The 23,449-nt window shown below is 42.4% G+C and overlaps 1 protein-coding gene across 1 annotated transcript in view; it reads left to right on the forward strand.

The window, feature by feature from the left end:
- The window catches only part of THBS4 (thrombospondin 4), a 33,856-nt gene that overhangs the window by 3,865 nt on the left and 6,542 nt on the right, over positions 1-23,449 (forward strand). Inside the window, exons 3-16 of the mRNA XM_010189647.1 lie at positions 1,703-1,950; positions 3,016-3,121; positions 8,138-8,220; positions 8,769-8,820; positions 10,137-10,309; positions 13,377-13,514; positions 14,130-14,207; positions 16,210-16,362; positions 17,724-17,828; positions 18,063-18,170; positions 19,567-19,726; positions 20,415-20,533; positions 21,305-21,357; positions 23,316-23,446. Of these exons, the coding sequence (XP_010187949.1) occupies positions 1,703-1,950; positions 3,016-3,121; positions 8,138-8,220; positions 8,769-8,820; positions 10,137-10,309; positions 13,377-13,514; positions 14,130-14,207; positions 16,210-16,362; positions 17,724-17,828; positions 18,063-18,170; positions 19,567-19,726; positions 20,415-20,533; positions 21,305-21,357; positions 23,316-23,446 (1,707 nt within the window). The remainder of the gene's footprint in view (positions 1-1,702; positions 1,951-3,015; positions 3,122-8,137; positions 8,221-8,768; positions 8,821-10,136; positions 10,310-13,376; positions 13,515-14,129; positions 14,208-16,209; positions 16,363-17,723; positions 17,829-18,062; positions 18,171-19,566; positions 19,727-20,414; positions 20,534-21,304; positions 21,358-23,315; positions 23,447-23,449) is intronic.

Consider the following 23,449-nt stretch of genomic DNA (forward strand, 5'->3'; position numbering starts at 1 on the left):
GCTTACTGCTGCATTTGGTCACTCTGAATGCAGGGCCTGGGTCCAAAAACGTTGCTTTCATATGACCCAGACATGCATAATCTTCACATAAGTAAAATGTTTGCAGTGTACTCAGTCTTGCCAGATCTTTGAGTTTGCCAGGAAATGCTACCTTTTAGCAAGTTCCTGGTGACCTCATGCACCTTTACGGAAATCTCAGCTCTGGCAGTGTTTTGACTTAGACAGCAGTGAAAACATTCCCGATATTGATCGCAAATGCTGAGACTTTAGCACCAGTGTAGACTTTAAGTATGGAGACGTACCCTGCCCTGTTCATGCTGGTATAAATCTGGATTCTTTTAATCATTAGACTGAGCAATGAGAAAAATAGTAGGGTACACGTACCCAATAACTCAGAAGGTCCCTGACAAACAAAGGTATCACAGCGTCAAAGAGGGTGCATTAGTAATGGAGAGATGGGAAGATAATTTGTTAAGTGGATAGAGATAGGATGAGTTCAGTAGATGTTACTAGCTTTGAAGCTAGTAAGTGTTTTTTCCTCTTCTATATCCACAGTTTTTAGTTGACCTCATGTTAATGTAAGGTTTTCTTGAAGGTCAGAGTGTGAGCTCTCCCTTGATGCAGCAGTAGCAGCCCCCTGTGAACTTCAAACAGAAGTTTTCAAGAGCCAGCACTGAACTGTTGAGGTGCCCGGTGTCTGTGCAGCATGACCCTGCATTGCACATGCTGTTACCATGAGGAAATGAGGGGCACGCAGGCTGGTGATCAGTGAGATCCTTGAAACAAGATCTGTCTTAATATTGTAGAATGGCTACACACCGACTAGGTGCACTCAGCTGCTGCAGATGCGCATTTAGAGAGCCAGGGAGAGATTTTTGTAGAGGGAACTAGCTAGCTGGTCTAAGAGATTTAGCTTGCAGATCCTAGCTTACTGATTCAATTTCCTTAGGAAAGAGACATTTTTTCAATATTACGCAGTGTGTAAGAGGTTTTGTTTGTCTTCTGTTGTGATTTTTGATGGTGAATTTTACTTCATGATATCAGAATTTATTGTCGGAAGTATCAAGTAGGTGATTCACTAATGCCTTAAAAAAGAGTTGAGAGGGGGCTTAGTCATCTTTAGAGGTTAAATATGTCTTTTCTGCATTGTATTTTGTTTTTACTTACTATGTGTTACAGAAAAATGCAGGTTATTGTCTTGTAATGATGGTTTCTTTGGTTTCTTTAGTAATGCATTTGGATACACTGTCAGATGGCTTCACTGAAAGCAATATGCATCACTAAAACTGATTTTTCTAGCTGTACATTTCTGCTACAGAGTGTTTTGAGGTCTATCGGGTATGTACTTGACAAAGTGCTGACTGTTCACTGTCTGCTTTTACCTTTACCACTATCACTTGTATTTTGGCAAAATGTGAGGTAGCATTGGTTAAGCCAGTCAGAGAGGCCTGGACAAAGCAGTCGAAAACACTGTGCAGACAGCGATGCTTTACAAGTGGGGAATCACACAAGAGTCCTGGTAATCCCGCTCTGAGAGCCAATGTCCCATTTGTTATTACCATTTATATCTGCATATGGGATGCACTTACAAAAGCTGATGTGGAAAACTACCAGAGCAATTGCAGATTTCCACAGGATCTTCCCTGATCAGCCTTGGGTTATCTGCTATCCTATGGTAGTCCCTATGTGTATTTTGTACTAGTGGTGCTGCGCTATCTGAAGAGTGATGAGAGGCTGAATTCAGTGATCTTTAGCAACATCCAGCTGGCTGATGGAAAACCTCATGCTGTCATCTTGTGGCTGAGTGGCCTGCAGCAGGGATCAAGCACAATAGAGTTGTATCTGGACTGCCTGCAAGTGGGTGCCATCCAGGACCTGCCAAAAGCATTTTCAGCACTGTCTCAGAGGTCAGCAGCTGTAGAGTTGCGCACCTTCCAGGAGAAGCCACAGGTGAGTGGGAAAACTGGGAGCTGTCTGAGCACTTAGAATGGTCACCAGGGATCCTCTGGATCCCTGAATCCAGACCTCAGCCCTCACAGCGGCCATACAATGTACAATGGTGCTTCAGTAATACTTGATTATTAACTTGTGAAATTAATGTAAATGTAAGTTCTGTATGGAACAGGTGAAATCTTAGTTTCATTGAACCTGGTAATAGTTATGCTTTTTGGTTTTAGCTTATTAAACAAAAAATACTGCTTCCTTCACTCCAGTCTGGGTGTTTCTTGGGGACTAGACTTTTTGCAAGGTCTTAGCAGATGCAGTAAGGGCAGCTTTTCATCAGCTTCTTACAGCTGTTCAGTATGAGCAACCCTTGGCTGTGCATGTGACTTTCCTCTTCGTGGTAATCCACACAGGCTGTAAAGACAAAGGAAAGGGAGACTCATGTGGTGCAAGAGTCCAACCCCATCTGTTTGACTACAGTAGCTTTCCTTCCTTTGTCCATCAACCAAGGATTGGCATAGCTTACCATCATCTCCATATCAGCGATCTGAGATAAACAGTATCTTCCACAAGCATCTTCCATCATCATTAATACAAAATATGCACTAGAATGTGCAGAGCCATTCTGTCCCCAAGGTTGTCCCCTTGCTTTGTTTCATTGAAGGCTTGAAAATGAACCTGTGTATATGGAGAATCACTAAGGTGCCAACATCACTGACATGAATGTAAACCTGTTTGAGAAAGAGGAGGGAAAGACTGCTTTGGGTTCAGTTCAACAGAAAAAACCTCATTCTTACGTGCTGTGGATATAAAAATATGTGAACTCCCGTTGTAAGAACTGGAATAGTAAAAAAAAAAAAGTTCAAAATAAAACCACAGCTATGTGAAAATTTGCAGGGCAAAGATTAGGGATTTTATTACAGTTCATATGGAGATGGGTGACTCTGAAGAGGACAGTGTAGGAGCCCTGCATGCTTAGGAAATTGACAGCCTCTCTAAAAAATTCATTTACTTTGTCTGATTTCCATTGTTATACCGGAATTGTGAGCTCTGTTTTTCTTGCGAGCCCAGGATACCCTGGATGAGCTGAAGCTGGTGACTGGAGGAACACTTGCCCAAGTGGGGAACCTGCAGGACTGTTTCCTTCAACAAATCGAACCTCTTCCTCAGTATACTGGTAAGGCTCGCAACCAGTAGTTAAAATTGTTCTTTGGGATACCAGTGCAAAGAAGCTAATCTGATGAATATTAAGAATGTGGAGAAGCTCTATAGAAAAGAAATAACAGTTGTTGAACTGAAATGCAGCCATGGTAATTTCCTGTTAATATTTGAGAAATAGCTCAGTTTGGGGAGAAAAGTCACTCCTGCTGCTGATAAAGCAGTGAATTGTTGTCCTAGGGAAGGAGGAGTCTGTCATGAATAAAAGAGGCTTGTTAGCCTGATTTGGAAAACAGACTCTTGTGATCATGATCTGTTTCTGTCAGCTTAATAATATTTTAAGTATTCAGATTGCAGAAGGGAAGCAGTCCTACATGGGATACACTGCTACAGGCTTTATGAAAATGAGTGGATGAATGGATGGATGGATAGAGTAGCAGACCTATCAGTGTACTTATCCACATGGCCAATATTCATCTTTTGTTGATTGCTGGAGTGTCCTGGAGAGGGGACGAACAGAATGTGAAGAAGGACGCAGGAGACTGCAGACTGTGTTGGTACTACAGCTACAGAGCCTATGGGTTTGCATGGAAAGAGCCATTGCAAGGCAGACACTAGTTCGGCCCCAAGTTGGCCAAGGCTTTTGTCACTGCTGGACTGGAAACCTGCTCTAAAACTGGTTCCTTTTGTGCCTGTGCAGAGCATTGTGGAGGCTGAGCTGGGAACAGGAAGGAAAGGAAGGAGCTGAGGTTACTGCTATTCCTGCAGTCCCCTGTGACGGGCAACAGTGCTCTCTGACCTCTTGACACAGCAAACCTGGGCTAGGCTGCCCCATCTGTACTCCTTCCTAGTCCTTGTTGGTCTGCCTTTCTATTGTGGGTGTGAGGGAGAAGAGTGACTTCACCCTGTGCATGCAATATGCTCATGTGTGACAACCATGGGGGAAAAAAAGTGAGTTCATGGTTTGAAATAGGATCCATGAGAAGTTCTTTCTCTCACACCCTTTCCTGTCCCCCCCGCCAAACCCAGCCCTGCAGCATTTCTACTTCTGATTAAAATAGAGACAAGATACACAAATTTTACATGAGAGTATCCTGGGTACATTACATGAATGTAGGCATCAATGGTGTGCAGTGATAACAGAATCTGTTTTGCCTTTTAGATATGTAAATCCTCAGTTGCGCATGATTCAGTTTTCTTGCTTCTTAACATATATACATATAGGCAAAAGATACAGGTTTTCAAAATCAAAGGTCTCTCTTTTTCCCTAAATCAGTAGGCTTTTGCACATAGAAAGCAATGGTATTTCAGTATTTCCTCCTGGAAAAACCCACAGACAAGATTTCCAGACTGCAAACTTGCATCTTTCTTATTTGTAACATTTTGCTCATTGATCAGTAATACAAGTGTTTGTAATATAGAGAGAGATTGTCTGTATCTCTCACCTAGCTGAGCTTCTCAAATTCACTTGCCTATAACCTTCAAGTGGAATTACTATCATATTAATAGTAATAATAAAACAACTCATATGAATATATTCAAAGTCTATGTAGTCAAAATCACCAAAGAAAATGGTGCAAATGTTCCCACAGCAATATTAAGTCAGCTGCCTTGCACTTTGTGTATGCTTCACGATGCCCTTTTACAGGAGCAATATATCAGATAACCACCATTTTACCTTCAGCCAGGAAAAGCTGGAATGCAAGTGCTTAGCTCTCTAGGGGTGGGAAACCTATGTATCTTGGTAAAAGCACGTGTTGTCATACTAACTGGAAAATCCTTAGGAGAGCTTTGGACCTGAATAACTGTACATGGCTTCAACTGTGTCCCTGGTCATTGCTCACTGCTGTAGTAAGCAGCATTCCCTACATGTTTAGTTTGTGAGACTGAGATACGTAAGCAGTGTAGATGGGTATATGAAGATCAGACAGTGGTTGAAGAAGTATATTTGGATCTTCTTGCATGGGTAGGAAATACTGTGTGAGATGCACTGAGGAGATTAGTACGCTGCCTGTAATCATTATCACAAAATCGTTCGGGTCAGAAGGGATCTTTGGAGCTCATCTAGTTCATGTAGGGTACCTGAACCTGACATAGTATAAAAAAATAGCTATGTTGCACGTGTCCAAGGGTTCTTTTAACCTATCTACTGCTAGAGACAGTATGCCAATATAGACTCAAGGACAAGACTATGAGAGAGTAAAGTTATAGTGTGGTTTTCCCTGAATGCTTTTCTGTTTTCCAGCAGTTAATGGTATACAAAGCTCTTGACTCAGAGGTGGAGCCTTTGTGTTTTGTACTTAATATATGTTTTCTTCCATGAATCTTTCCAGTCAGTTTTGAAGGCATGATCAAGAATGTCTTCTGGCAAGAAATTAATCATATATCTGCGATATCTGCTTCTGTTTACTTTGAACCTGTCTCTTTGTAATTCCATCTGCAACTTGTATAGGCATGTTCTTTGGTGGAGGACTGTAGGCTGACAGAAACTATTCTCTTGTCAGCCATTGTCCATACTTTAATCATGGCCGGATCTCTGGCCAAGTAACTGCAGTCTCTTAGAATGACCCTTCAGGACTCTTTGCCGGATAGGGGCAAGTGGGGTGCTTGAGCCAGTATTGCTCCCAGGAGAGCTAGAAGTAGTATCTGTGAAGCATTTCACGGTGGCCTGAAATTACACATGCTAGTGTTTGTGTGTTTGCCCTGCCTGAGCCAATTAAATGTGCAATGAAGCTGTACACCTGCTTTATATCCAAGGCCCTGTGCTGGAACATGTAGCCAGAGAAGCTGTGAATGGCCCGTCATCGGAAGCGTTGAAGGTCAGGTTGGATGATGCTTTGAAGGTGTCGTTGCCATGACAAGGGGTTTGGACTAGATTATTTTAAAGGTCTCTTGCGACTCAAACCATGCTATAATTCTATACTGCAAGATCCTGGGAAGAGAAAGACAGGGTAGTTCCCTGTCATGAGCTCACACTTACAGAGCGTAAGCATGTCAAGGTACTTCAGTTCCCTGTTGGACAGTAATTTTTGAGACCTGAATCTGAATTTAATTATTGCTGTAAAAAACATTCTGTTAACTTTAGTTGTTACTGACCCAAAGTGTAGAGCTAGGGACTAGTTGAACTGGGAGCTGCCTCAGTAGGTGGGGTGTGGATGAGAGAGACTACGTAGTAGGACCAGATAACTGCATAGCTTTGGACTGTACCTTTTGCTTACTCTGCTTGCTTCTAGGAAAAGCCACCCCATAATGTACTGTGAACCAGTAGCTCTTTAGTTCTTACCACTGGTCATCAGTCATTCTGCTGCAGGTGGGGCCTACCATAAGACTTGGCTTTAAATGGAAGAGTAAAAAAAAAAAACCAACTATGAGAAGTCATCTGTTTCTGCTCTGCTGTCTGAATATACAAATGTACTTCATTCAGTATAACCAGTTTAGTCCACCTTAAAGTTTAACAGTCTGCAAAACTTAACTGTACAGAATAGATCTGGTTTTGATTTAGCTGCTAGCCAACAAACAGCATCTGATATCTTGACAGTTTTTTCAGATCTCAGTCATTAATGCCTAAACCGTCCTGTGTTTAAAAGAACCCCCAAAACCAAGTAAAACAAGAACAGACCTCAGCATCTGTCCCAACAGCCTGCATGCCAGGTTCCACTATGGGATTCTGAAATACCCATGATATTACGTCCTGCTGCCTTCCTCCCAAATAAAAATAAGTTTGGGACTAGAACAGAAGCAGGTTCTGGAACAGGTGGTTCTTAAGTCTGTAAACTTTTTCAGTGTTTTGATAAAATCTGAAATGAAGAAAAAGTAGTATGTGAGGGATTAGATGATTCCCAGTAGAATGTTTGGAAGCAGTTAGACATGCTTTGAAGGACAAAACAATGAGGTAAACATCAAGAAAAGCATTATTCATGTAAACTTCCAATACTCAGAAAAGTAACACATGAATAAACCTCCCTGAAGCCACTGGGCATAATATCAAAATATCTTGCCTCCTTAGAAGATAAAATATGATGTATTTGTGAAACTTGGTTTGACTTACAGTCGGAGAGTAGACAAATAGCTACAGACTCAGAAATGAGCTACAGACAGAAACTGCTACTAACTGCTGTGCTAAACATGCTCTTTGCTTCTCCTCTGTCACTGGGTCGAAACTAATATTTAACAGATAAGAGTCTCATGTGAAGATCTTGGGTTGGTTCTGGTTCTTCCCTAAGGCTCATTATGGATGTAACTTTTGGTCTTGTGTTAAAAGTCCTTAATTTATTACTTAGTATTGAAAACTGCCTTTGGTTTGAGTTCATAGTGTGTTGAGTAGATGTTTCATGACATCTGTACAAACTCTGCACCACCTAGAAGCAGCCATGAAACTTGTGTGATGAGCTGCATTTTGGAAGAGAAGACCAATGACTGTTCCAGGTATTAAAAGTGGTGTTCATCAGAGCGGGCACTCTTGATGCATGTTCAGAGCTGCACAGTGAGCTTGCTCAGAAAGCTGGGTAACTTCACTTTGAAAAGTGTGCAGGAGTTGGTTGTGGGGACATGGAATACACTTACAAAGGGTGACTTTCCATTGTATGCACAGATACTTCATGACCTGGCCTTTCCCTCCTGTCCCAAGTGGGTTATCAAAAAAACTCAATCTTGAAATGTGAAGATTTCGCTTGGGTTACTGGTCTCGGGGGAACCAGTAACACTCGTGGCATTGCCACTGTTGTTAGGTCAAGCTGGAAAGCCTTAACACTGAAATAATGGTAGAAAAATGACAGACTTTTTCTTTCTGTGGAGAGGTTTCTGTGGTATCCAGTGGGGTTCAGTCCAGAAAAGCCTTGAGTGCACATCATCTCTCTACAAAAATTGGAGCTAGATACTGTGTTTGCTATAAGGATTCCTATAGGGCTTAAGTAACAGTTACATCTGCCCTCCTTGGCTCTTAACAGTGTTTCCATCTTGTGTCTCAGTAATTATCATGGCAAATGAAGGGCAGTTATATGCATTGTGAACCTTTTTCATTGCTGTTTCCCTGCAGGTGATTTTAGTAGGCAGCTGATGGGTCAGATGATGCAGATGAACCAAATACTGGGAGATGTAAAAGACCTTCTCAGACAACAGGTACAGTATGAAGGCTTCAGTGTGAAGTACCTGAAGCTTGCCACTTTTGATAGAGTCAGGGCAGAATTCACATCAGCATTAAACTCATGTGTAGAGCTCATTGCCTCAGAGGCACAACACAGTGGAAAAGAAAGAACCATTTAGGTCCTGGTACCTTGTGCTCACAATGGAGGATCACTGAATGAGGGAGTGTATGGGACTTGCTTATTCAGATCCAGCAAATCTGGTGTGTTAAGTGCAGAGGAACTAGAGTAGCCATACTACCCCTCTGTTAGAGGTGGGTCTGTTGTACCGAACTGTAGTTGCACTTGCTGGTGGGTGTCAGAACTGGAATTGCTTGTGACGCATGCTTTGAGTTAAGCCTGTCATTCTTAAAGGTCCTGTTGATGAAGACTGAACTGAAGTACAACTATTATTACTGTCCTTAATTTTAAGGAGTACAGTGAGCAAGTGGCATCTTGGGGAAGAATGATAATGGCTCTTCTGGCAGCGAGATGCAAACTGAAGCTGCCTGTATCCAAATAATGTTTATTTTCTGTATCCTCAAGGTCAAAGAAACAACTTTTCTGAGAAATACCATAGCTGAGTGCCAAGCATGTGGTAAGTATTCCTGTTATTGCCTGTAAAAGGCAACCAAATAAGATGTACAGTTGTTTTAAAACTAGTATTGATTGAATCAGCTTTATGTGGTTTCTAAGAAGTACTTTTTTAAAACTCCTGTGTCCAAAATTTTAGATGTATTGGATACAAATTTAAAATAGAGTTTCATTAGAGAAAAAGCATTCTGTTTCCATAGACCTGACAGTCACTGTGGGATAAAACTCCGCTAAACCAAGCAGTACCACTGACCCAACACAGTCGATTCTCACTCTGCAACAAAGCTGTGCTGCATATTTCTGGGGAGGGAGTCATTGCATGCCAGGTATCTCATGAACAATCTTAGTAGAAGGACAAGGGAGGAATCATGTTCTGCTCTTGCTGGTATTGTCAGTCTGAGGAAGATACTGTGCAGTCTGCCTGGAAGCCATCTGATTCTGAGTAGGCAGTGACTGGTTAACAGTCACAAAAAAGGGTCTCCATCTTTTCACTAAATGGAAGAAATAAATGCTTTCCCAAATGTCACTGCATGGCACTCCTACACAACTGACAATCAGGACACATATACACTCAGTGTAAAAAACCAAAATACTCCCTCACTGCGTGGCGTGAAAGGCCTTAAACTCACTAGGGCCTTTAGTTGATTTCTTCTTCCAGTCTGTCAGCCTCATCAAAACTCAAGTTGAGCTCCAGCCAGGTTAACGTTTATGTTCAAGAGTCAAAGAAAAAGTCTTTAAATCCTGCATGCATCAGTTCCAGTGTTCAGCACCTGCCAGAGTCTCAGAAAACAATGCTTTTCCCCAGGGCTGGTCTCTGTGCAGTTAAACCAATGTACTTGCATGTCCTGCTGCGTGTTCAGGGGCTGCCAAGCTGCTGCTTTTTTATTTCTCTTATTTGTAGACTGACAGATATGCTCTTGTGAAACCATGGCACTGTTTTTCTTACGAAGTGGTAGTGTTGTCTCTTTAGCCAGACAAATGCCTTGTACCGTCACACTTGAGTCCCTTGGGCCATCTGAGGTCACTGGGTTTCAGAGTTTCTTCCCCTGGCCAACAGCATATCTTCCATGTATAGCCAGGAGAAGCACATGGACCTAACAAAATAGCCTTATTTTCCCCTGTCTGGGGACACAGCAAGCTGGTGAACCATTCGCAGCATGAAGCCTCTTCAGCCACGGCACAGCTGGTAGCAGCACAGCGCAGAAACAGGAAGTCCCTGCTGTGCAGTGTCTTGGGGATCTCTTCAGAGCGCTTGCCAGCTGAAAGCCATGATGGATGTTTGTTTCAGTCGCTGAAAATGTTGTTCTTTCTGCATTAAAGGTTTGGGAACTGTGAGTTTTCCAACTCAGCTTCCTAGGCGCAGTAAACCCAAATGTGAAGTTAATTCCTGCTTCAGGGGAGTCAGGTGCCTGGAGACAGCGGAGGGATTTCAGTGTGGCCCCTGCCCTGAAGGGCTCACGGGAAATGGAGTTACCTGCTCAGATATCGATGAGGTAATATAGCGACTTTCACTGAATTATAAATGAAAAAAACAAAATCTGAAAAGCAGCTGTGTCATATATATCAATGGGTTGCTAATACTTGCTGTCTTCAGCATTTGCTGACTGCTTGCACAGTGAATATAAATTAATTCTGATTTTATTTTACCTCCCTATTTTGCTGTTGCTGCAACTTTATGGAGGTTAGAAGTGTGAAAACTTTAAATACCCTGGTGAGTTGAGAAGTCACTTAAAGTAGTTTAATGTCTGAAAACAAAAACAAAAACAACCAAAACAGGCTTTTGATGTAGTTGTTTCTATTCCACAAGAAGATGCAGTAGCTTCTGTTCTAGGCAGAACTGCGGAAGCACTTCTTGTCAGTAAGGGCTTTGTTTCTTTAAACTGTGGTGCTCTTCAACCAGCCTTGGAGACCAAAGTAATCTCTTTAGCCCAAACTCAAGCCCTGTTTTCAGACTTACCTTAAAAGTCTATGAAGGAAAATAAATGTTTATTGTTACTGTTCTTTTTACTTCTTTATGGTTGTGTTGAAAGCTGATGATGTTGACTTACATCTATTTTTTTTCTTGTGCTGTATGTTAGAAATTCAGAGCTTGCTTGTATTGAGGACTGAGTTAATAAATTTACAGTATCTTAAGGATTAAATAAAACCTGTGTTAATTGGAATGTGACACTTAAGAGGCAACAAAACCATTTACAGCTTCACCACGTTTTTTCTGTGTGATGATTTTTGTCATTACTCTTTAGTGATTTTTGTGGGAAAGCACCTCGATATGGTAGACCAGGGAATTAGGAGAATTAGGTTGTTAACTGTGCCTGTGGATAACACAGTACTACCAATGTACCTGCCTAATGATGTAAAATAAGAAAAACAATCCCTTTTCTCTCCTTCCTAGCCAAAGGAGATGTGCTTTGTCTGCTTTTTTGGTTTACTCCCTCCTGAAGGCCATCAGCAGAGATGATGGAGTGTGCCCAACTTGCATCTGTCTGTGAAAAACACCAGGGAGAGAAAGTGGGTTGAGTGTGGCAGTTTTCTGGGTTGTAGGCGATGTCTTTTGTTTTGCCTCAAGTGGCATGGGCTGTGTCTGTGGCAACAGAAGGTGCTGAAATGGAGGTGAAGCTCTGAAATCTGAATGCAGGAAGTGAAGCTGTGGTGCGAGCTTCATGCCACCGACAACCATGGTGAGAGACTCCAGCCAGCCGAGGAGGAGCCCGCCAGTACAGACAGGTTCCACCTCCCGAGCATACCCAGGCCAAGGCAGAGCACGGCAGTAACCTCCTCCCTGACGTTTTCGGGGTTGGGGGAACTCTACGTGTGGCAGCAGTGGTGGGAGAACAAACCAGGACTGGTCTGTAGGGGCCTGACATTAACATGGTTTTCTGTGGGCAGTCAGGCTCTGCCACTGGTGTTTGGCATGCCTTCATGTTCCTGCTACCACTCCACATTGCAGACCTGGTGTCACCTTAGAAGCGGCAAGGAAACTGCCAAAATGGTGTCATACAGTCTTGCTTATATGAGGTCTTTATGTAGACGCTGCTACTAAAATGCCACCTAATCTGGTGCAGTTTTGCTCACCAGTAAAGATCTCCTTTAACAGCTAGTTTTCACTTATGGTTGCACAGGGGGTGGAAAAGAGATAATAAATGGCAATAACTTTTCATTGTCTAGTAGCGGGAGATGTGTCATATTACTTCCTGAGTTAGCTGACTAAGAAGTAAAGTATTTTTTTTCAAAGCTTTTTAGAAGTCTCTTCTGAGAGAGCACCATTCTCCTGAATAAACGATTTTTATAGTTCCTAATAACTGGCATTTAAAAATAAGTTCATGTACAAATTCTGATAAGGACAGATGTAGAAGATTCCTCACTGAGAGCTGCTGTTGTCTCTTCTGAGATTGTTAGCATCTCTGCAATACGGTCTCTTATTCATACCAGTTTGAAGACATTACTTTCAAATGCTGATGCCCTGTATCTTGGGAGCTGCAGCTCTGCTCTGTTTACAGTGTAATTGGAATGCCCTCTGCTGCCTGCAATAAAAAATCCACAACAAATAAGGAGCACAAAATGTCTGTCCTAGGTTTTACATTTTTCTTATGCTAGTTGTGGACCTACTTCTAACATATCTTTCCATCACCATTTTTTTGCTCCCTTGTGTGTGTGTGTTTGGTTACAAGTTGTATGTTTGTTGTAGGTGGGTATCTTCTGGCTTGTTCTCCTTCCATCTTGCAGATGTTTTTCTGTTAACGATGGCATATCTAAAAAACCTCACTTGTATTTGTTTCTCGTATTTCTTATGTGTTGTTGTTTTTGAGCATAGGCAGCATGATGGCATGTTGATGTTATCAGTACTCCTACAAATGTTACCCAGCAGCTAGTGGTGGTGGTGGAGAGGCAGCAACGGGAGATGTGGTTCCCCAATTGGCACCCACAAGGCTGGTGAAATGGGTCACAGCTGTTCTGTAAAACTGCATGAGGCAATGAAGCGAATGGTGACTTCAGGCCAAGGGTGATGCTTGTGGATGTGTGGTGTTTTGGGAGAGGTGCTGAGGGTCATCTCTGGGCCTCTGGTCTAGAAATGTGTAGGTGCCACTGACGTATCCCAGTTCATCTGACTCATGTTTGGTTACTTCTGGCTGTGAGCTGTGCCCAAATGTAAGTGAAGGAAAATGCTGCTGCCACTTCTGTGTGTACAAAACACAAGTGTTAGGACTATTTGGTGGATTAGAGTGCGTGGGTTTTCTGATATTGTGGTCTGCATGCTTCCAGGGGGCTCTTGGCCTCCATGGGAGCTGAACATGCCCAGCAAAAGGAAGGATGGGGAATCAGAGCATCAACTACAGGCTATAATGGAAGTTTGCAAATGTTACTTAAATTACAGATCTAGCTGAATACCTACTGAGGTCAGAAATACCTGCAGAGACTGTTTCCTCTATAAGCCAGCTCTGAACAGAAGACATACAGACACTGCATGTAGCATTGCCTTTGACTGAGAGGCCTGTGCACATAGTCCGAGTCTGGGTGTGACTGAAGCACGAACATGTGCTCGGTTCATTTTTTTCTTTGCAGTGTCGTTACAGCCCTTGCTTCCCTGGCGTGCGATGTGTGAACACTTCTCCGGGTTTCCGATGTGAGACCTGTCCTCCAGGATACACAGGGCAAACTGTGCAAGGGATAGGAGTCAGCTACGCCAAGAGCAATAAGCAGGTGAGTGGCAGCATCTGTGCAGCAACCACCACTGCAAGGTGCTGGTTTGTATCAATGCATCTGTATTGCGTTTTATGTATTCTTCAGTCATTCCATAGTTGTCTTCTGCAGTTAGGAATTGCTCAGAGTGTTTCAGTTAGAAGATCCAAGTTGTGTTTGCTTGGCTTTAATGGGAATATTAACAGTCTAATACTCAGGGCTGGTATGGAGGCCAGAAAATGTGCCTTTATCTTAATAGGTATCTCTGATAAATTTTAAAGGGGGCTCTGTTGATTTCTGTAAACTAACTTTGGACTAGGAGGAGTGTGATAGAAAAGGCCTAATTTACTGTCACTTTTTGTATGTTTCTGTAACACCCTACAGAGGAAATATAGTTCTTGTGTAAGCTCTTGTGAGTGAACCAGAAGCCCATCCTAAGGTTGTATGTATTACAGTGTCTCTTCAGGGTTTAATATTTCTGGAGATCCACTGGAAAGAGTCTATGCGTATGTCTGTCCCATTCTGAGAGCAGTTTCAGGAGAAGCTATGACGTTTCATGACTTAAACTTTAGTCACATTTCTTCACGCTTGGATCTCAGATTGATGTTTTTACATGTCAATTTGTTTTATTACTAGGTCTGTTTAGATATTGATGAATGTCAGAATGGTGGACTTGGAATCTGCGTTCCAAATTCCCATTGCATAAACACTTTGGTAAGCACGTTTTCATTTGTGGCTTGAAAAAATTGATTGTTGTAAAATTCTGTGAGGCTAGGATTGACATTATGGTTCTGATTGAAGAGCTGAATAATACAATTTGTTTTGTTGGCTTCATCTAAACCAAAGAATCCTTTCCTTTTTTCCTGGTAATAATAAAAAAAACAGTACTTGATTTGTCATTAACATGTCAATCTGAGCTGTATCTTTATCACTTTACCTGAGGAACGGCAGGAACTCTTCTGTCCACACCATCCAGCTGTGTGTGCTTATGAGTATGTTATTGCAAGGAACCTCCTTTGAAATATTAAACCTTTGCTTGCCCTCATCTCTTCCCACCCTGGGAACTGCTGCAGCAAGCTGTTCCCCTGGGTGCTCTTTTTATAGGAGTAATGTCTTCGCTTCATTAGTGTATTTGTACAGTACCAGATGTCCCTTTAAGTAAGTACAGAGAGGAGGAGAGCTGCAATGCTTTTAATACCCATGGATATTAAATCCAGGAGGGCAAGTGTAGCAGACGTAGAAATGGTTTGAAAGGTGTTATGATCCAATAGAAGGAGCATACAGCCATTTTAATACTACGAAGCAAGGTGTACCTTTCACTTAGAATTACAGAGTCATAGAATCATTTAGGTTGGAAAAATACCTTAAGATCATCAGGTCTGACTGTTTACCTAACACTGCCAAGTCCACTACTTAACCATATCTGCCCGTCTTTTAAACACTTCCAGGAATTGTATCTCCACCACTTCCCTAGGCAGCCTGTTCCAGTGCTTGATAACACTGTTGGTGAAGAAATTTTTCCTAGTGTCCAGTTTAAACCTCCTCTGGCACAATTTGAGGCAGTTTCCTCTCATCCTATCACTTCTTTCTTGGGAAAAGAGACTGACACCCACCTCTCTACAACCTGCCTCCTTTCAGGTAGCTGTAGAGAGCAATAAGGTGACAACCAGGTGATCAGGCCCAGTCAGCATGGGCTTATGAAAGGCAGGTCCTGGATGGCTGGGCCCAAAGAGTGGTGGTGAATGAAGTCAAATCCAGTTGGAGACTGGTCACAAAGTGGTGTTCCCTAGGGTTCAGTGTTGGGACCAGTTCTGTTTAATACCTTTATCAATGATGTTAGTGAGGGGATCAAGTGCACCCTCAGTAAGTTTGCAGATGACCCCAAGTTGGGTGGGAGTGTTGATCTGCTAGAGGGAAGAAAGGCTCTACAGAGGGACCTGGACAGGCTGGATTGATGGGCTAAGGTCAACTGTATGAGGATTGACAAGACCAAGTGCCACGTCCTGCACTAGATACCTAAAGAAAACCTCTTCTTATCACCATTTATCCATTTATATCTCATATAATGATTGTCCTAGCACACACTGAGATTCCTTGGCTTAGCTCCTTTGGGTTTGTTTCCCCAAGAGAGTGGCACAAATATAAAATACTTAGGTATACATCTGGGTAAACCAACCAAAAAGTTATTGCAGTGTAAATGAGAATGACTGCGTCTTCAAGTAAAAACGTTTAAGTGAGAAGAAAATGGGGCAAAGGTGTGATTAACTTTCTGTTTCTCTATGATTAAAAGTTGTGCCCAGCTGAGTTTAGATAAAGTAGTGGGTCCGCTTTATGCTGAAATAAGAGAATCCAACCTGATTAAGCAGGTGCTGCTTAGAATTTTGCACAAAGTTTTGGCCACCTGTAAGCAGCTCAGAGTGAAGCTGGCAGGGACAAGGCATCATGAAGAAGTTTTTACTGCTAAATGATTTTTCTCTGGCATAGCAAAAGACTGGTCTGGGCAGGCGAGAGTTGAGCATGTTTTCCATTGTGCACTGTGAGAGCCAAAACTGAATTTCATGTAGAAAATAAAGTTTTTTTACAGTGCAAGAGACCTCAGTGAATGAAGATCTGCACTTGCATAGCATAAGCACTGTGACTTGAATCTTACTCACATACTCGCTTCAAAAGAAAAAGGCATCCTGTTAAAAGGCTGGCTTGTAACTTGTTCTTATAGGGGTCTTACCACTGTGGCCAGTGCAAACCAGGATACACAGGAGATCAGACCAGGGGATGCCAGCCTGAGAGGAGCTGCAGAAATCGAGCCCTCAACCCATGCAGTGTTCATGCCCGCTGTATTGAGGAGAGAAGAGGAGAGGTGACATGTATTGTGAGTACATAAATTCATGCATTGGTACAGTGGAAGATAACCTTTTTTAGTCTGGAACTGAGAAAGTCTTTGTGGTTATTTTATATAGTGGGTGTTTTAACCAGATTGTGGCACACTGGCCCAGACCAGCTATAAAAGTAGCCGGGCTGAGTATATCTTGCAGTTGTTTTTTTCTTGCAGCATACCTGTAAGGCAGCCATACTCCGGTACCATATTTAATGTCTCTGTGTAATTAGAACTTTCAGGAATGGCTTTTATATACTTTCTGTAGTCTCCTCAGAAAGGACTGTCAAGTGCCACTCTACAGAAGACATCACAAGGGCAAATTCCTCTCCTGGTGCTCAGCTGCGTAGCTGCGAGTAGGGATCCTCTCTATATACCCAATGTGCCTATGGATAGAGATGGTATTTTTCCAAGTGAGACCACAGATTTTAGGCCCTGGTAGGCTGTAATATGCTTTCCAGCAGCAGGAGCAGAGGAGCACCAAGTAGCATATGAACTTCTGTTTTAAGAGTCTTAACTGAAGTTTATTACTTAGGTTTATCCAGCTTGCAAGGATAAGCAAGAGACTAATCCTGTGTCCTAAATTTGGATACAGTGGATGCTTTTGCTGGCACTTGCTTTGGTCTCATTTTTATGTCCATCTATTTCAAAGAAGAATAATCTAGGATATTTTAAGTCCATGCTGTAATGGGAAAATGCCTAGATACCTGTGTTTGGCAAGTCCTCATTTTAAGAGGAGACCAGAGTTTGACATGTAGTTATATGCATGTATCTTGAGTTACAACACAAATTAGGCATTGGTTTGAAACAGTACCGATTCAGTTGGATAGGAGAAACTTGTGTGCACGTGAACTTGCTTTGCTGATGCAAACTTACTGAGTGTCAGCACAGTTTTCCCTTACAGCTTCTTCTAGTTGCAGATACATCCCTGAGATACTGAACAAAACACAGTCATCCCATCTAAGCATGGACCCCTTCCTGAGATGCTAGGTGCATATTCTGCCTAGATCCCCTTTTTCCTTTTTCTCTACCTGCAGATGAGGAACCAAAATTGATTCCTGACCAGTGTCTAAAAGAAATATATAATTCCCACTGAAATCATTAGGTGTTGGGGGCACATGTATATTCCACTTGACATCAAGTCTTAGCTCTTTTTGGCTGTGCCTAGATGTAGAGAGCTTGAAACAGATTTTCTGCCCACATTGAGAGGTGCTGAAGTGTACCTCATCGTACTTCAGTGCCTGTCCATGCCTTATGTATGCTGGTGTTGTCAAGATTGATGTAGAGTTTCCCTCTTGAATGCTGCTACAATGACTCATTAACCTTTTGGTAGTACTACCATTGTGTTTTACTGATAGTGTGGCATTGGCTGGGCTGGTGATGGTTATGTTTGTGGAAAAGATATTGACATTGATGGCTACCCTAATGAAGAACTCTTATGCTCTGCTGAAAACTGCAGAAAGGTAAGAAATTATTTCTTAATTCTATAATAATTCAGAGTATGAAGGGATGAAGAGGAAGAGTGGGAGAAACATGACTAGATGTATTAATCTTTTTTCAAGTTATTGAATTCCTCTGGATAAATTGTATTTAATTTTATTAATTGATTATTAAAACAGTAATAGAAGAAGTCATTCAAATTATGAAGGCATCAGGTTGAAAGATAGAACAGCAGGTATGTCTCATTTTTTGTCTAGGATAATTGCAGATTTGTCCCAAACTCTGGACAAGAAGATGCCGATGCTGATGGAATTGGAGATGCCTGTGATGATGATGCAGATGGAGATGGCATTCCTAATGAGCAGGTGCTGTGTATAAATCAGAGTGCAGAGGTCTGTGCAGGCAGAATGATTTCACGTTACTGCCATAGGCAGTATTTTTGAAATCTGGCTCATTACTACTTGCCAGAGATTATCTTCTCCTCATCACTGTCAGCAGCTCTGTAAATCTTGTCTTTTTCTTTTATAGAACGCTCACTATTGTAAGACCTAAAAAATCCAGGCTGTCTCAACCAGCTTTAAATCCCACCAGTGTATGCACCATTATTATATTTTAACATTGAATTCTGGAGCTTTTTATATACAGAACTTGTGTCCTTTCATCATGCTCTCCCATAGCATGGCCTTCAGGAACATTACTTGCATTAGTGTCTTTATAAAGAGCAGGTTGACCTGACATTACATTCCATGAGGGATCTAAGACCCACATAGATTAATGGGTGTCTTGCAGATAACTTCAAAAAGCTTTGAGTCATGTTCTCAAAGTGAAAGAGGTTTCCATATGGGTACACTACTGCAGAATATATCAGAGAGTAAATTCAGACTGTAAAAGCTCTTTTGTGTTCACACCATATCTTCACATCCCTGCTGTTCTACATTAATAGCTGCCTGTGGTATTGCTTAATGCACTTCCAGGGAAGACAAAAGGAGTGCTCTTATCTAGGGCAGACTGGCAATCACAGAAGGTTTGTCATAGGTGGCTTTGCCACAGAGGCCAACCCTAAATTCTTGTAGCCTGGTTTTATTAATGTTCTATAAGGGAAGATGTTAAATCCTCCTTTAACTGTAAATCTATGCACAGGTTCAGCACCTTCACAATCAAGTAACTTCTGTATTGTTACTAAGCTCTATTCTGCTTCTGTGTGCAAGAACATGAGGTCATTGGTGTGCTATATGGGAGAGGAAAGTTTTATGCCACTTTGAAATAAAGTGTTCTCCATATGCCTCCTGATGGTCTTAGAGAGTCAATAGCAGCTTGGTCCCGTTTTTCCAAGTGTTTCAGTCTCTTTGGTTTGAGTCTCTACCAGAAGGGGGCTGCAGCCTTCCACCGAGAGCATCTGCAAACCCTGTCAGGTTCTCTGAACTGCAGCTCTAGAGAAGGACCAAGTAAGAAAACCAGGGCAGCAAAACAGGTTACTCACCGTGGGTGCATCCAAAATGAGAATCAGAAGTCAAAGTTACGAATAAATTTTTATGATACTGGATGTTCATGTTTAGGGTTTCCACAGTGTGGTTCAGAGCAGAGCTTCAAGGGAGCCAGTGAAGTCTCATCCAGAGCTAATGTTTACATAAAATGTCAAACTGTTCACAGTAATTTGTTGTGAGAGTAGAAATAAATGCAAGAGTTATATAAATTCACTAAAGTAGAAATTACAGATTTGAGGCCCGGTTCATGTCTGATTTGGATATGTGTCTCTTGCAGGATAACTGTGTCTTGGCACCCAATGTTAACCAGAGGAACGGTGACCAAGATATCTTTGGAGATGCTTGTGACAACTGTCGCAATGTCCTGAATAATGACCAGAGGGACACAGATGGTGACGGGAAAGGAGATGCTTGTGATGATGACATGGATGGAGATGGTTGGTAATTCCTTACCTCCAGCTTCTCTGACGTTCTTTAAATGTGCCCAGAATGTGCTGTATATTAGATTTCCTGTCACCAGCTGCTGAGTGTCATGAGACACCTTGTCTATTTTTAAGAAACCTGTGTTTGAAATCCTTTTCATTTAGATTAATGTATATATTTTAGCCTCCATTGGAAGCACTGAACACTGTAACAGATTAACCCAACCGTATTTCATGTATAAGTTAAGGTCTTTGGTCATTCAGTAATTCCCCAAAGGTGCAAACGTGTCTCAGAGTACCCAGCTGCTGCCTGCCCCAGATGCCCAAGAGCTACATACTGTATTATTTCCTTGCTGCAGGAGGTTTGAAAGAAGTGAAAATATCACAACCCTTCAAATGTGGTAACCAAGAGGAAGCGTCCTGTCCTGTAAGCTGTGATACCGGAACAGGATGGAAGGAATTGTGTGTATTAATGAAGTGTATATGATGGGGTTGGAAGCTGTTCTTTAGCAAGATGTGTCTAACTTCTGTTAAATGAATGGATGCACACATAAGTAAGATTTGCTGTGCAGGCTTATAATGTCATTGCAAGATTAAGTAGGTGCTGAAAAGGAATAGTGTCTTTACTGTTTTTGATGTTTATGTTGTGCAGTAACAAATATGAGAATTGTTTTTAACTGACACCCAATCCACTTTTTGCTAGGTATTAAGAACCTTTTGGATAATTGTCAGAGGATCCCCAACCAAGATCAGGAGGACCAGGATAATGATGGTGTTGGCGATGCCTGTGACAGCTGCCCTACAGTCAGCAACCCAAACCAGGTTAGCAGGCAGAAGGAAAAAAAATACCCTCATTTAGGGAGAGGGACTGCTGAGGCCCAAAAAGATGGAAGAGAATGAGGCAGCCCATGAAGGCACAGTGTTTATCATTTAATACTGGGTATTCAGGAAAGTTTCATGGAGCTTCAGACTCTCCTGACATGGGAAAGGGAAGCCACCAGGTATATTCTCATAAGTTAGAGTCTTGTTAGCACCTCTACCCCGCCAGTGTCTTCTGCCATCAGGCTCTGCAACGTGGACATGGCCGACTCCCCCAGAGTCCAATGCCAGACTCCACACAGTGGTTACACTTGGTATTTAGTTAGAACAAAATCCTGATGTCCTTTTTTAGCAAAACTTTCACTGCTCCTAGATGAGAAGCCAGTGAGAATTTTCGTATGTTTTGAATTCTGATTAAGACCCTTGTGACTAACAGAAAATGCTGAGAACTTCAGAAAAACATAGTAGATTTTTAAAGCTGCTTAAGAAATTGACCTTGGGTAGAAATGAGGCATACTTATTTCCAATAGTAGAGGACTTTTGCTTGAACTGCTCCATGAAGTTTAACCCCGTGTATTCATTGGGTTTTTTTCCTTTAATAAAACTGACTTTTTGGTTAGATGGATGATGCAGACAAGAAAATGTTTTGAAAACCAAATGTTTTTCCATGCGCTTTATTTTAGTTGTATTTGATTTGGTTGTGCTTTGATTTAATACTGCCATTTCAATGTATGCTCTCAGCAGCTGATACTGGAACTCTGTTTCCTTTTGCAGTCGGATGTTGACAATGACCTGGTTGGTGACTCCTGCGATACCAATCAGGACAGGTATGCTGTGCTGTAGCTTTTGATAGCAGCAGGGAAGTGGCAGAGGTTCATCTTGAGCTGAAGCATGCTACTGACTCCTGCAGAGCTGTGATCCACCAGATTAGTCTGGATGTCATTCCAGTACCTCCTCAAAGAGATGTTATTTCAAAAACAATGTTGTGATTTATCAGCCTTGTTGGTTCACTTTCCTGTAGCAGTACAGTTACAGGCCCCTTCACCTTTAGCCCCTTGTCCACACAGGATTCCTATGGAAGGGACATTCAGAGCCATTCTCTGGCTGTAAAACCCAGAGCACTGCTCAGAGCTTCTTAGTGAGATAATGTCTTTTTTATATTTCATTCTTCTTTTCTTTCTTTTTTACTTTAGCAGAAGTTTCACAGTTAAGGGCTGTATGTTTTTCCGCAAGAATCTAGTGTTTCAGAAACAGAGTTTTATTATCAAATGCAAAAGATTTGCCAATAAACCCCAATAAATAGCAGAAGAGGCAAGGCTGCCCTATGGCTTTTACTTTCCCTGAGCGTTCAGGGAAGCACATCCCATGGCAAGCTGCTAACGCCTGGCTGGGAGCAGCTTCTGCAAAACCAGCTTTGGAGGTGGCAAGTCCTCCCCTATGCGCCTCACTTAAAGGAAAAGAAAAGGGAAATGATAAATCCTCTGCTGGTGCAGCATTTCACCAGCTGCAGACGGATGCAGGGACACACCCCAGGGCCATTGGTGGGTGCTGCTGTCTGGGATGATCTGCGCGAGGAGCCGCCGTCCTCACCTCTGCAGGGAGCGTTCCTGAGCTTGGGCCAGTAGCTGCCAAGGCCCCCAGCTGGGCGCTGTTTTATGCAGATACAGCTTTGGTTTTTTTCCTGTTTTTTTAAAAAGGACATGTTTTCTTTTTTTTCTCAAACCTAACTATGAAGAATTTCCTGGTAGAAGTGCGGTAGCTCTGCCTGAAGTTAACCTTGCAATCGATAGATGTGCCTAGTCCTCATTGTGTTTCAGCTCAAGAATGTGCAAACCTTAATTGCTCTGACCTAAAACCAGAGCATCTTTCTTAAGCAGGGAGAGATAGGTGGGAATATACGTAGCTATGAGCTTCAGCACAGCCTTAATTTGGCTGCATGTCACTTCTGCACTGCCTGTGCCAGGCAAAAAGCTACTGAGGGGAAACATGCCTGCTTGTCACCAGAAACCATTTTGTTTGTGGTGCATGTACAAAACACACCTGACTAAAGGCTATTTTTTTGCACAGGTGCACTTAACTGTTGGCATGGAGAAACAATGCAGCCACCCCATAGCTTCCCAAACAGTTTTCTACAGCTTGTGTCTCCATTCCTGCGGACTCTTCACTGTAACCAGCTGATGCAGCCATGGGGTGGAAAAGTGCTTAGGAGCTACAGACTTTCTTCTCTGTTTCTTACTGTGTGGCTCCTCTATGGGACCATAATGTAACAAAACATTGGTATGCAGGGGGGTGAAAGTGGTTCTTGTCTTTAAAGAAGTCTGATTTCAGGTGCTCATGCAAAGTCTCCCATAAATTTTTATTCACACACCTGCCTGTTCATGAGCATCAAGATACCTGTGGACAAGATACGTGACAAGGTACACCAGCTGCTGAGCTCGTGCTGTCTCCTGCGTACCTTTTGATTGGTGACACTGCACATGTTGGATATGCCTTACATTCCCTTTAGGTGTGAATGTCCTTTGGGATCTTGGGCTCTGCTATATTTTCTGACTTCATGTAAGGCTCTAAGCTTAGTCTCCATCTTCATGCCACCTTGTCATACTGTCTCTGTTCTTGTCTCCTCGTTCAGCCACTTGAGTGACACCAGGTCATGATGCCCCACTGGTCTGTTTCCAGTTTTGGGGGTGCCTCCAGTGTGTTTCCCGCTCAGATATCCATGCTGTCTGCCATGCAGAGGCAGGAGTTGATGCTGGGATGCCATTTCTTTTTGTCTCTGTGATCATAGCGACGGTGATGGGCACCAGGACAGCACAGACAATTGCCCCACCATCATTAACAGCTCCCAGCTGGACACGGATAAAGATGGGTTGGGTGACGAGTGTGACGAAGATGATGATAATGACGGCATTTCCGACCCGT

Source organism: Mesitornis unicolor, unplaced genomic scaffold, assembly GCF_000695765.1.
Source record: "Mesitornis unicolor isolate BGI_N332 unplaced genomic scaffold, ASM69576v1 scaffold23558, whole genome shotgun sequence".
NCBI lineage: Eukaryota > Metazoa > Chordata > Aves > Mesitornithiformes > Mesitornithidae > Mesitornis > Mesitornis unicolor.